This window comes from Zingiber officinale, chromosome 8A (genome assembly GCF_018446385.1).
Source record: "Zingiber officinale cultivar Zhangliang chromosome 8A, Zo_v1.1, whole genome shotgun sequence".
NCBI classification, from domain to species: domain Eukaryota; kingdom Viridiplantae; phylum Streptophyta; class Magnoliopsida; order Zingiberales; family Zingiberaceae; genus Zingiber; species Zingiber officinale.
In genome coordinates, this window is record NC_056000.1 from 63,665,757 (window position 1) to 63,678,632 (window position 12,876).

At 36.7% G+C, this 12,876-nt stretch overlaps 1 protein-coding gene across 3 annotated transcripts; it reads right to left on the reverse strand.

Annotated features, from left to right (window-relative positions):
• Positions 1 to 8,128: 8,128 nt before the first annotated feature.
• Positions 8,129 to 12,176, reverse strand: LOC122009278 (protein SHORT INTERNODES-like). 3 transcript variants are annotated; one of them, XM_042565379.1, is made up of 4 exons: positions 11,024 to 12,176; positions 10,394 to 10,856; positions 10,015 to 10,076; positions 8,129 to 8,512 (listed from the first exon to the last, which is right to left on the reverse strand). In XM_042565379.1, the coding sequence occupies exons 1-4, from the start codon at positions 11,548 to 11,550 to the stop codon at positions 8,428 to 8,430; spliced, it is 1,137 nt and encodes a 378-aa protein (XP_042421313.1). In that variant the 5' UTR covers positions 11,551 to 12,176; the 3' UTR covers positions 8,129 to 8,427. The 3 variants fall into 3 exon arrangements, with proteins under 3 accessions (XP_042421313.1, XP_042421315.1, XP_042421314.1); XM_042565381.1 differs by lacking the exon at positions 8,129 to 8,512 and having other exon boundaries at positions 11,028 to 12,173; XM_042565380.1 differs by lacking the exons at positions 8,129 to 8,512; positions 10,015 to 10,076 and having other exon boundaries at positions 10,199 to 10,856; positions 11,028 to 12,173.
• Positions 12,177 to 12,876: the final 700 nt, after the last annotated feature.

The following is a 12,876-nucleotide window of genomic DNA, read 5'->3' on the forward strand; positions in this document are numbered from 1 at the left end:
TCATCTGAGGTGTGATTTGCACCTTTGTTTCTGCAAAATGTGTTAGTCCCAAACACATACCCTGCAAAACAAAGTTAGCACATAATAGCTATGAATAAGATATTGACAGTTTTCGAACTGTCCGGGTCTGACTTCGGATTTCTAGCCGGAAACCCTACGTCGACCCGACGCCTACTATTCCCTCTACGGGGAACACGTCCTCACCTACTCCACTCAGGAGATTTGCCTGATGCCAGCGCGATCCTCCAGATCGACTGGACTTTTGCTTGGCGCTCGATGCTTCATGACTTTTTGTTGGACGCTCGCTCCCCGACCCATCCAGTCTTACACCTGGTTCGCGACACCAGGACTTTCCATCTAGGGTTACCACCCCCTAGGACTTTTGCTTGAAGCCCTCGACCCGCCAAGACTTTCCGCATAGGGTTACCACCCCCTATAACCTAGGGTTACCACCCCCTAGGGTTTTCCACCTGCCTAACCGCAACTAGGACTTTTGCCTAAGTACACTTAGGACTTTCTGAAACACTCATTCAAGTACGTTAGACAACAAATAATCTTAACTTTGAACCCTTTGTCATTATCAAAACTCGGGTTCGATCGTCGGATGTTTCTACACCAACACTATTACCAGTCGACTGACACCCTGATTTTAGCCTAAATAACATTCTGAATCCAATTTCAGAAATGCATAAAAAATTTCACAGACATCCAAAAATCTCCAAATTTTATGGAGAGATCTATTTTACCCATGTCTACTTGGAAAAAAATATATTAAAAAAATATATCTATTACCAATCCCAAGATTGACACAAAACTCAAAACTAGCTAAATGGTTCAATTGAACCTTGACATAAAGTCTTAGTTTTGGCTTCCTCTTGATGTATTTGCCCATACTAACTCACAATGCATTCTAGAATTGGTTTATATGACATCTATACATCCAAAACCAATCATCATACAATATGACCCCAATGTCATATTTCCTTGCATGAAACACATCCCAATTGTGCCAATTTCCTAAGGTTGATACTCAAATACGTCTCCAAACCTTTTGGCACATTCCTTGGCTCCTCTAGACTCCCAAGTAAAATCCACTTGAGATCTATTTGCCATGGGTCTCAAATTGACCCTTAGAACTCCCCCTAGAGTCTTTAACCTTAGTCACTTCCCTAGGTGACTCATCCACAAATACTAGGCCACATCAGTGCACCTCCGGTGACACTTGGCCTACAAACCTAATCTTCTTAACCTTGGACACTTTGTCCTTGGTTAATTTCTCCTTACCTTTAAATGGATTTCTCTTTCCATTTATTGGTTTCTTCTTCCTATAGTCATATGCAACTCTAGCATAAGACTTTCTCTTAGCCTTAGAGACATTAGATTGGCATCCCAAACCCGATCTATCATTGTTGGACCTTTGACTACCCAACACCATATCTAACCCCTTAGATCTAACATTGAATCTATCTAAGGTTTTCTCCAATTGATCAAGTTTTACTTTCAAAGCTTGATTTTTCCTTTCTAGGTTCCTAACTCTAGAATTGACTTATCCACATTGGATATTCCTAGACCTACCCTTCCTAGGCATGTGTCTCCCCTTCTTGAGATTAATGCCTAAGTTCTCCTTAGATCTATCATTTTTAGATTTTTCATGAATTGGTCTGCAAGGTTATCTCTAACATTTATCCTATTCCTATCATGCTATCTAAAACTAAAATTTTGCATGGGTAGATAATGAAAATTATTTCTAGCATGCATGGGAACATAAGAATTTGAATTTGAATTACGATTCAAATTAGGGTATACCTCCCTTACCCTTGAAGCTTCCCTTCGACTCGAGCTCCTCTTCTTCTTCTCCCACTTCTTTAGATGTGCTAGCTTCTTAATCTCCCTCTTCTTGGGGCATTTAGTGTGGTAGTGTCCCTTCTCCTCACATGTGAAGTATACGATGCACATTCTCCTCCTTTGAGCTTCTTCATTTCTACAACCCTTGTTAGTATTTAAATTAACTTGAATGAGTTTAGAATTTACCTTCTTCTTACCCAATGGGCATCTACTCTTGTAGTGTCCCTTCTCCTGTGATTTTAAATTACTCAAACATGTGTCCAAAAGTATCATACTCTTGACATGCAATACTTTGGCCAAAGACTTCGAGTAATAATCTTGATAAATAGTGGTAGGGTATACATTTCCTTTTGCAAGAGTAGTGAATCCTCTGTGAACTATCCAAATACCTTCGGATACTTCAATTTATAAACAATCATCCCAAATCCACATCTCTAAGGAGATGTTTGTTTAAGATGTCAAAGTATAAGTCTCTATAACCAATGTAATAAGCGGACCCAGGAAATGACATAGCTGTAAAAGTTAAGGTGACATGACAATCAAAGTTAGGGCGACATGTCAGACAAAGTTAGGATAGGAGCATACTTCCTAGTTAGCTTCATGGGTTACCCAACATTAAAGTTCTTGAGTCAAGCTAGCTCAATCGAATAACAAGTTGTGAGAGAAAGGGATGATCGGTTAGGATGAAATGCCAGCCAAGCCTAAAGCACTTAACATTATAAATCTATATGTGCGGCCGGCCGGATGAAATACTGATTGAGCCTAAAGCACTTAGCCCCATAGCTCTCCATGTGCGCCTACCCGGTTTACATACCGATCGGGCTTAAAGCACTTAACATTATAAATCTATATGTGTGTCTGGCCAGATGAAATATCGACTGAGCCTAAAGTACTTAGCCCCATAACTCTCCACGTGTGCATGTCTGATTTACATATCGATCGAGCCTAAAGCATTTAGTCCCATAACTCTCCACGTGTGCTTGTCTGGTTTACATACCGGTTGGGCTTAAAGCACTCAGCATCTTAAAGCTCTATGTGCACCTGACCGAATGAAAGCCTGGCCAGGCCTAAAGCACTCAGCATCATAAAGCTCTATGTGCACCCCATCGGATGAAAGATTGGCCGGACCTAAAACAGTCAGCATCATAAATCTCTCCGTGTACGTCCGACCCAAATCTTCTTGTATCTGTCCGAACATATAAAAAGTCGGTCGGATTCGACACAGTTAACTTTATAAAGATCTTCATGAATAGTCAATCATAAGGCCGATCAAAATTAAGAAACTTAGTTGCATACTTATTGTTGAATGGATCTTCAGTGCACACAGTTTATCGGAGGGTTACCTAAGCGGATTTCTAGCATGCCTAATGTATCATATGAATTTCTGACCAGATTTATGATATCATTCAATACATAACAGAGCAGCTTAATGCAAGGATAAGCATAAGGACAACCAAGCTTGTTAGTTGGCCAAGATATATTCAGCAGACAAGCAGCAGACAATATTTTAACAACCTGTCAGAGTTGTCGGAGAATATTCCTTTAAAACCTCTTTCGGAAGATATCTTGTTTCCTATTGGGCAATCATTTATGACACCATACTCTTGTAACAGCTTTGTCAAAGGTTAAGCCAGAAGCGACAAAAGATATATATCTGTGGGGTAGATTAAAGATTGCTCAGATACTCATTACACAATAAACTAACAAAATCCTACACATGATGCCACCTTATAATCACAGAGGTTATGAGATGTGGTATAAAAAGGGAGGTCCTCTTTTTTGGCAAGGTACGCAATTTACATCATTTGAGCTCTATTCTCGCGTGAGCCCTTCTCTGTTCTTAACTCCTTCATCCAAGACCGTACTAACTTGAGCATCGGAGGGCCTTGCCAGGGATTCCCTTCCCTGGTCTTTGGTCACTAACTCTCTGTTGGATCGTCGACGTGTGCGCAGGATCAAACGAAGCTTCGTCAAGAAGGAAAAAGTCTTGTTCCAGTCAAACATCCGTCCATAATCACCAACACGTTATCTCTACAGCTCTCAGACAAGATCAATCGATATGACTTGAATACCTCAAATCGAAGAAAAATTGCACTCAAGTTGCAATGAGATATTCATTGACGTATCCATATAAGTATAGAATCATATGAAGTCTCATGGCAGGTCACTCCAATGAACTAGTTACTAGCATCCACGTTTAACTCTCGGCATCCCAATATTTTCAACTAGTGAGGAACAACTGCTTGGTTAAACTAAGGAATATAACACATGATAATCTCTCAAAATCGATGATGTATGAACTCATCAATTCATCAACTAGGAAATATTTCAATACATTTATAATTACACATGTGAGATACTCACTAGTTATGATTCATTATCTCATGCTATGAATCGTATTGTAAACATTCAGTAAATAAATTTAAGATCCAATTTTATACAGAAAAAATGTATACTCAAATAATAAATTTTTATTTATCCAATAACTAGTATATTCCATAAAGTGATGCCTTAGGATATCTCTCAAGTAAAATCTAAATGTTAGCATTGTGAAGATTTTTCGCTGCAAGTCAAGTTTAAAGAATTGAAGCGAACTATTCACCCCCTCTAACTCATACACAAGAGGCATGGGTTCGAGGCTTCAATGCTAATGGCCCCGGGGCCATGGTGCAAATACAAAGGGCTCAAGCAGTTGCTCATGCATTCAAATCCCAACTGCGACGCATTGTATAATTTTTTTTCTAGTGAGATGAAAAATCTAGGACGTTGGCAGCTAGGTGTGGAGCAGCTCATATTTCAATTTGCATGATGGTCGGTCTATAGGGTTGGATTGTCCACCTCTAGGACTAGTTGGATCAAAGTATTTGAGGTCAATGACACAAGTTGAAATGCCTAAGAACTTGTTTACTCCCACCAAAGAAATCCCCTTATATATGGTGTTCTTCAATTACCTATGTCAAAGTCCAAGGAGAAAGGGCAAAAAAATACTAAACGAACAATGCAAAGTGTAATTGACCCCTTCTTTGCTAATTTTCGGTATCCTTGTGCCTAGTACTCTTTTCTCTCATGTGCTTGTTGCTTTCACACAAAGCTAAAGTTTAACTTGCTCCCACCAAAAATTAGATAGAAACAAAATAAAACAAAGAGAGGGACAACGAAAACGAGACAACAAGTTGACAACAAACCTATGACAACAACATTGCCTCATTATTGCTTCTCGTGTCATTGATGTCTAGTTCTCTTTGTTGTCTAGTAAATGTAGCCTATGATAGCAATACATCGAGTTGGCTTCACTCTGGGACGAATCTTCTTAAGAGTCCTCCTGAGCTCTAGTCTAACCCAAAGATTTTTTTTTTCTCATCTATTGTAAAAAAAGTTTTCATAAAAAAAAAATCATTTTTAAATTTATCACCCATTAATTCTTTTTGTATTTTTTTTTTACTTAGTCCATCCCGTACGCACTCAAACTCCAACCCATCTCTTTTTCCTTGGATCCAAATATAAACTAGCCAATGAGTGAGTAATGAACTTAAATTGAGACAAAAGGTGGATTGAAATTCCTTCAAAATTGAATTGTCTTTATGCTTTTATTATTACTTCATAAATTATCTACTAAATCTATTATGTAATACTCACATCATTGTGTGTTATACATGGCTAAGTATGAAAATATTTATTTTATTATTTTAAATTATTATTTAAATTACTCTATGAGAGATTTTTTTTTTATTAATAGAAATTTAAGGACATTTAATAATTTGATAAATATTTTGTTCCAAAACATTTTCTCTAAAAAAATAATAAAAATAAATAAAAGGTTGTTGATGCATGCAAAATGGCATGGCCGACAAGTCAAATGATTTGATCATTCGATATAACTTTGTCGGACACGCACCATCAAGCTGGACAATTTTCACGTGTCCCTTCCAAGACACCAACCACGGTTCAGCTTCCGTGTCGGACGGTCCGACAGTTTTTGCTGTTTCCCGATCGGCAAATGCAAGTTGTCAAAGCGGTATGCCAGTTCCATCCGTGACAGCTGATGAACCCGCGCCATTCATCGTACGGACCGGCTCGCTATGGCAGCTCAATGGACAAGGCCTGGCCATGACGCACCATGCATTATGTCATGCCAGGTCCACGAACATAAATTATAAATTAAAGACCGTCCCAAACTATATAAATGATCCAAGGCATTTCTTTTTTTAAAAAAAATCAAAAAGCAACCTTAAGATATTTTCTCTCCAAAATTCAATTTATCAAATACCACGATAGCTAATAAATATGCAAAGGCCAGTCGTAAGGGTAAAATATTCATTATAATTTATTATCCATATTTTACGGTAAAATAGATAATATTGAACCGTTTAAAATAAAAGATATCATCTTTTACTTGATAATTATTATAATAAAAAATTAATTATTTTATTTAAATAAAATTATTATAAATAAATTATTATTATATTAATTATTATTATATCAAAATACTCATGAATAATTTTTTTAAGTTCATCAAAATAATTTCAAATTAGTCAAATCATTTTAAAATATTAATTTTAAAACTTTAAACTCAGAATCATAAAGCCTAAATCATAAATCTAAATACTATTATATCAAAATACTTTTTTAACAACTTAATCAAAATTATTTAAACCTCCACTTAATCATTTTGGATTAGTGACAATGTCTAAAAGCTATACGTAGTGCTGCAACACCAACAATATTATATGAAACGACGAATTATTGATTCGTATAGAAAAATTTTTGAAATATGTAAATCACGTATTATAATTTAAAAAATATCAAATCATATACCCAATACTCATTTTGTCCCTGCTCATACGCCAAATTGATTGCTACAATGTAACAATCGATTCATACATTTTTTTTAACAATTAAAAAATCTTCTATAATAAAAAATTTATTGCTCTTAATCTAATGTATCAAATTGATATTTGAGAGTATGAATATAATTAGAAGAACTAGATGAATACATAAGATTTTATTTCATATCATTATAATCTCTCTACGTCCATCGGCTGATTTCAACCAAAATCGATTAATGGATCTGAAGAGCTCAGATAACATGAAATAAAATCCAATGTATTCATCAAAATCTCCTACTTACATCCATATCCTCAAAATCAATTTGACATACTATATTGAGAATAATAATTTGTTTTAACACAAATTAAAAATTTTAATTATTAAATAAAGATTTTAATTAATTGCTACAAAGGTTACTAGTCATGATTACAAAATATGTTAAATCAATTGCTATACTATAATAATCCATTAAAACTTTTTTATGATTAAAAAATTTAATTCAAATTTAAAAAATAACTGCTCTAAATATTCTATATCAAATTGATGTTTGAGAGTATATATAAAATAAAAAAAAAACTAAATGAACACATAATACTTGATTCCATATCATTCCAAGTTTTAAAAATTTATCAACTAATTTTGACCAAAATGTTATACGTTCTTCTAATTCTACATATTATATTTATACTTTCAAATATCAATTTAACCCACTATATTAAAAATAATAAATTTTTTATCATAAAAGATAATTTAATCATTTAAAAAATAATTATGTTGGAATCAATTCTTAGAGTGTAGCAATTGATTTAATAATTTAAAACTAAAATACATAATTTGGATATTTCAAAAACTTTTCTACATAATTTAGTAATTTGCCATATATTAAATATTACCCGTTAAAGTAACTACCACACTAATACCAACAATACTATTAGAAAGGTATTTTTTGCAATAAAATATCTAATAAGACACTCTTTTAAATATTTAAAAAAAAAAAAAGCAGAAGGATGTCCTTTTAGTAATTTACATAATTTGAAATGTCCTTTACGGCAAGCTGGGGACCCAGCAAAGCAACATAATTCTATTTTTTTTTTTTTTTGAAAAATCATATGTAAAAAAATAAATCTAAAAAAAAATTTTAAGAATAGACACGTAAAATAATGAAACCTACATAATTAAAAATGAGATATGTAAAGTAATGGAACCTACATAATTAAAAATGATGAATCATTAATTTATGTATCTCTAAATTTTTCTCTAAATTTTTTTATTATTTATTTTTTATTGTTCGTTTAAAATATTCATGTTATTTAAAATTTTAATTTATTTTTTTATTATTTCCATAAATATTTTACCACTGCACATTCACTTTAAACTCATGATAAGTCACACAAATTGTGCTAGTGTGTTCAAGAGGAAAGAAATCTAATCATAATCAATCCTTAGATAAATCTACTAACCGAAAAAATATATCTCTACTCATCAAATCAACTTGATTGTACCTTGAATCAACTTATCATGCATAGTGACCGTGAGTTAAACATTAGTGAAACTATAAAAACAAAAAACAAAAGGGTAGAGGGAATTTGAGGATGTTCAAGGGGTTGAGATGGAATTTGTCTGACCTTTTCAATTGAAGCCTAGGTGAGAGAATGCAGTTAGAGGACAAAGGGCGCAAAGAAGATGGCAGGAAGGGACAAGTGTATCCGTATCCCCCCCTTGAAGGAGCAGTGACACACACTCATTGTCCTCCAATTAAGTCCCTTGCAGTAGCCCCTCACCCTTTTTCATCATTTCGCCCAGTATTCCTCTGCAGACCCTGTTTACTTCCATGCAACCACTGCACAAACAAACAAAATACAGGAGGAAGAGGATGCCAAGATAATGGACAAGCGCAAATGAGTTATAAGTAGGAAAGAAAAGAAGGGCAGCATCAACCTTAAGTTTAAACACTTTAATAATGTTAAAGATTTAGGGTTTAGGGTTTCAATATGATTATTCATAATCCTTCTATCCAATTCAATACAATTCCTTCTTTCTGGAAGAAAAATACTAACAAAGAATAACAAAGAGTATTATTCAGGCTTGACATCTTTTATTGCTTGACGTACATTGTCTCATTGAAGATTACTGCAGAACAACAGATCATTCTTAAACTACAAGACAATGTTTTGTGCTTTAATAGAGCAGAAATCGAACCTCAGGCGTTCTATTTTTCCAACAAGAAGAAGACTTCCAGATGCATTTCACAATATATATCGAATTAAAAGTTGAATGCACAATGAACAATTCCATTCCTCATCTACTTTGATGCTACTACTCAATTAACAAACGTCGATAATTAACTCCACAAACAACTACTCTATAAAAGAGGAAGAAGAAATTAATGACGTTTGTAATGGAAATTAGAATAATGTCTGAACTTTGCATTTCCTATAAAATGAAATTAAGAAACTAAATTAGGCTAGAAAATTTTAAGTACTAGTTTTAAATTTTTAAGAGATGTTCGAAAATTTTAAATTCTTTTTATATTTGTTAGCTTAAGTTAGACCTTCTATTAGGATAAATGGTATTTTTTTTAGAAAATAAAAGGGAATTAAATTCTACCAATCCCTAAATCATAATTGAGAAACCTCTACAATTCATGTTGTTAACATGTCTTGTTTCTTTGGCCTCTAGATATATTGACCATGTATCGGCATTTGATATTATCTTCTCTTAATTTTGTATTCTTATATCATATATATTTGATGCTACACCCATTTTCGTAGTAATACTATCATTAATTATCTAAAAGAAAATTATTCTAAATATAAATTTCACATTCACTAATATATTTTCCTCTCTAACTACAAGTATATATATTGTTGCTCATAATACTCTAAGTGTCGGTCTTACACAAACTAACAAGACATTTATCATGTTATAATATTTAAACCATTTTTCTTGGAAATTAATATATATATATATATATATAGACATTACACTTAGTTTAAATTTCATTCCTATAATCAAAAGTTGAAAGTTTTGCATTGTAAGATTGATCAGATTCAGTATGCAAAACATAAATTCACAGATTTAAACTATCATTTTCAAAGATATTATGTTATATACTAATATGCAAGAGAAAGAAAAATAAATGAAATAATCAAGAAGAAATGATACAATCATGCACAAACACTGTTCATTTTCTGAAGGAATAATAATAATGCAGTGACCAATAGAACAGAAAGAAGTTGCAGCCTTGGAAAAGAAATTGAATGCATAGTTTAATCTTTCTGCAGAACAACTATTATTATTATTATTATTATTTTATATGAATAAAAAGAAAAAGAAACTCACTAGAACTGTAGCTTCATCTCCCTCTTCTTCTGCTTTAATTCCATGTAGATGCAGTGACCAAACTTCAATATATCAACATCCAAATTATCATCACTTAAAGATCATATTTAGAGGATAAGAACAGAAAAAAACACACAACATGAAATTTGAATTCAAGGTCACAAGAAAGCATGCATTATATGCAGATCCTGCAAATCCCTTAAAACCTGGATTTTTCTTGGTAAGTGTAAAAAAATGACACCAAATTCAATGGCTATGAGACAGAGAATCATTGGGAGAGTGATCGATGGAGAAAGAGAGAAGTCAAGTTCAGTGATTATTCCATGGATTACAGAATTGATGAGGTGCATAATTAACAAAGAGAACGAGATCGATGGACCTGCAATTTAATTACTCTCTCTAGTTCGATCGAAGGCGATGCGTGTGTCAAGGTCTGTTTTGGTGTGGGAAGAACGGCGTGCCGGCCATGAACGCGCTCAGCGGCGCCGGATACGGGTCGAGCAGTTGGTCGACGGATGGTGCTGTCGCCGTCGCGTTGATGTCGGCGTCTCTGAGCGAGGCCGCAGGAGTAGGGGAGGAGGAGGAGCCGGTCTCGCCTGGTTGGAGGTGATGATAGTGACGGGAAGAGGAGAAACCGCCGCTGCCGCCGCCTCCTGGGTATATCTCCGACCCCTCCTCCGGGCCGTGGTCGTAGAGCAGCCCCTTGAAAACGTGACCGCCGATGCTTACCGCCGCCTGGTAAGCGTAGACGTCGTCCCCCTCGACCACGTGGCTCACCCGCACGCATCGGAACACCGCCGGCGCGCTCAACTCCGCCGGGAAGCTCTCCTGTAGCTCTCCAGCTGCCGGTCAAGTCAACGAGATGAGAAAAGAAAATTCACGATAGTGGAGCGAGATATGGCAAATAGTGTTTTAGATTACAACATTGTTGATCGAACACGCTTGCATTAATGGCGGAGAGGAGACGGAGATAGGGGAGAGTAGTAATACTAGTCGGAAATTGTAGTACCAACCAAACGTGGATGCGGCTGCGATTGCAGTCGTGGGTTGCGTGCTCACCGCCGCGAGCTCCCGCTGGCGTTTGGAAGGCTCGGTGCCGTCGCAGCTGGTGAATTCCGGCTGAGGAGCGGCGGCGAGCTGCTGCTGGCGCTCGCGGCGCTTGGCGGCAGGGATCCAGGTGCTCTTGACATGTGTTGGGCAGTCAAAGCCGCGGCTTTTGCAGCAGGTGCGGCAACGGAGGTAGACGCAGTCCTTCTTCGCCTGGTTCCCGCAGTCCCGGCAGCTCACGCCGCTGAGCGGTTGGGCCTCGTCGGGGAAGACGATGGCACCACCGGGGTAGATCTGGCCGTGTTGCTGCCAAAGCTCCAACCCCCGAATCTCATACCCAGCGGCAGCGGCGTCCTCGTCCCGTCCGCCGCCGCGGGGTTCACAAAGAAACAAACCGCCTTCTGCAGTAGGCACTCCGCCGCGCGGTGGCTGACGACCGCTCCCGGCGCCGCTGCCTCCTCCTCCTCCTCCCAGAAAAAACCCTGCCATAACTCCCTCTCCCCCCGCCTTAATTATATCTGCCCATCCCTCCGAGGGATAAAGAAGGCGAAGGCAAGAAGCGGAACGGTCGGCGCCGTATGCTTTTTTTCAGCAGCAGCAGCTGCTGCTTTTTTCTCCCCGGCAGCGTGCTGCTGCTGCTTTTTTTTCTCCCCGGCAGCGTGCTGCAAGCGGCGGCGTTGCAGCAGGAGCAGACGACGCTGCCCGTCCCTTCTCTCTCTGTATATATATACAGTTATACACACACGGCTCCACTTCCCCTTCTCTGCTTTAATTCCTCCTCCTCGCCCGCTACACGCTTTGCTAGCTGCTGCGCTCTTCTCTCCGCTTGTCTTGATATCCGAAACGGAAAGAAACCAATTTGGGGGAAGAGAAAGAAATCAGAGAGTCGACAGATTCTGCTGCGACGCCGCCATGGCAACGGCTGTGGCAGCGGCCTCGAATACCGATCTATGGCTCCGCACCACCCCTTCTTGTCTCCCTTCCAATTTCCTCTCTCTCTCTCTCTCTCTCTCTCTCGCCTTCTTTCCCCAATCCCTATACCCCTCGCCCACCCCCTTCTCTCTCTCTCTCTCTCTCTCTCTCTCACACACAGTCCCCCTCCCTCCGCCTCTCCGTAAGCGTGTTAGCTTTAGCGTGTCGAGCAAACATTTTATTTTATTTTTAAATTTTATCCGTAATATTCTTAGTGTCACTGTTATAATGGAAAGTTAGAAGCCATAACCGAACAAGTTAGCCAATTAGTATCGTGAAATTTGATTTATTTATTTTTTTATGAATTTAAGTTTGATTAACTTTAATTTAAGCTTAATTCGTATATAATTGAGCTTCCAATTCAATTTTATTACTAAATTTTTATAATTTTAAATTTATTTAAATAAGTTTGAATACTATATTAATAAAGTTTAATTAATATATATAATTCATCAATTTTTAGTTTTAAAATTGTTTATGAACACAATCCTTATTTATGTGACAAAAAGCGATTCGTTCGTCTCTAATATCCCCGTCAATCCATCCTTAGACTAATACAGAGGAGGTAAATCACGGATGACTACTAGCCATTAGTACAAATGACTAAGACATGGGGGAGGTTATGTTCAGTCACACCGAGTTTCGACCCCAAGACTTCATGTGACAACACCTTATGTCTTAACCATCGCACCGCTCCGGGGGACAACACCATCCTTATTCATGTTTATATGTTAAGTTTGTTTAATTAATTTAACAAGTTATTTAAATTCATTGATTTAATTAATTTGATATGTATTGAATAAATATAAATAAATTAATATTAAATATTTATTATTATTATTA

Bases quoted from the DNA above. Each gene is read 5' to 3' on its own strand.
- LOC122009278 (XM_042565379.1), bottom strand. From the start codon at position 11,550: ATGGCAGGGTTTTTTCTGGGAGGAGGAGGAGGAGGCAGCGGCGCCGGG. The intron at 10,077-10,393 runs GTCCATCGATCT...GATATATTGAAG, and splicing joins AGAGAGTAATTAAATTGCAG to TTTGGTCACTGCATCTACAT. The intron at 8,513-10,014 runs GTGAGTTTCTTT...TTGTTTGTGCAG, and splicing joins GAGATGAAGCTACAGTTCTA to TGGTTGCATGGAAGTAAACA.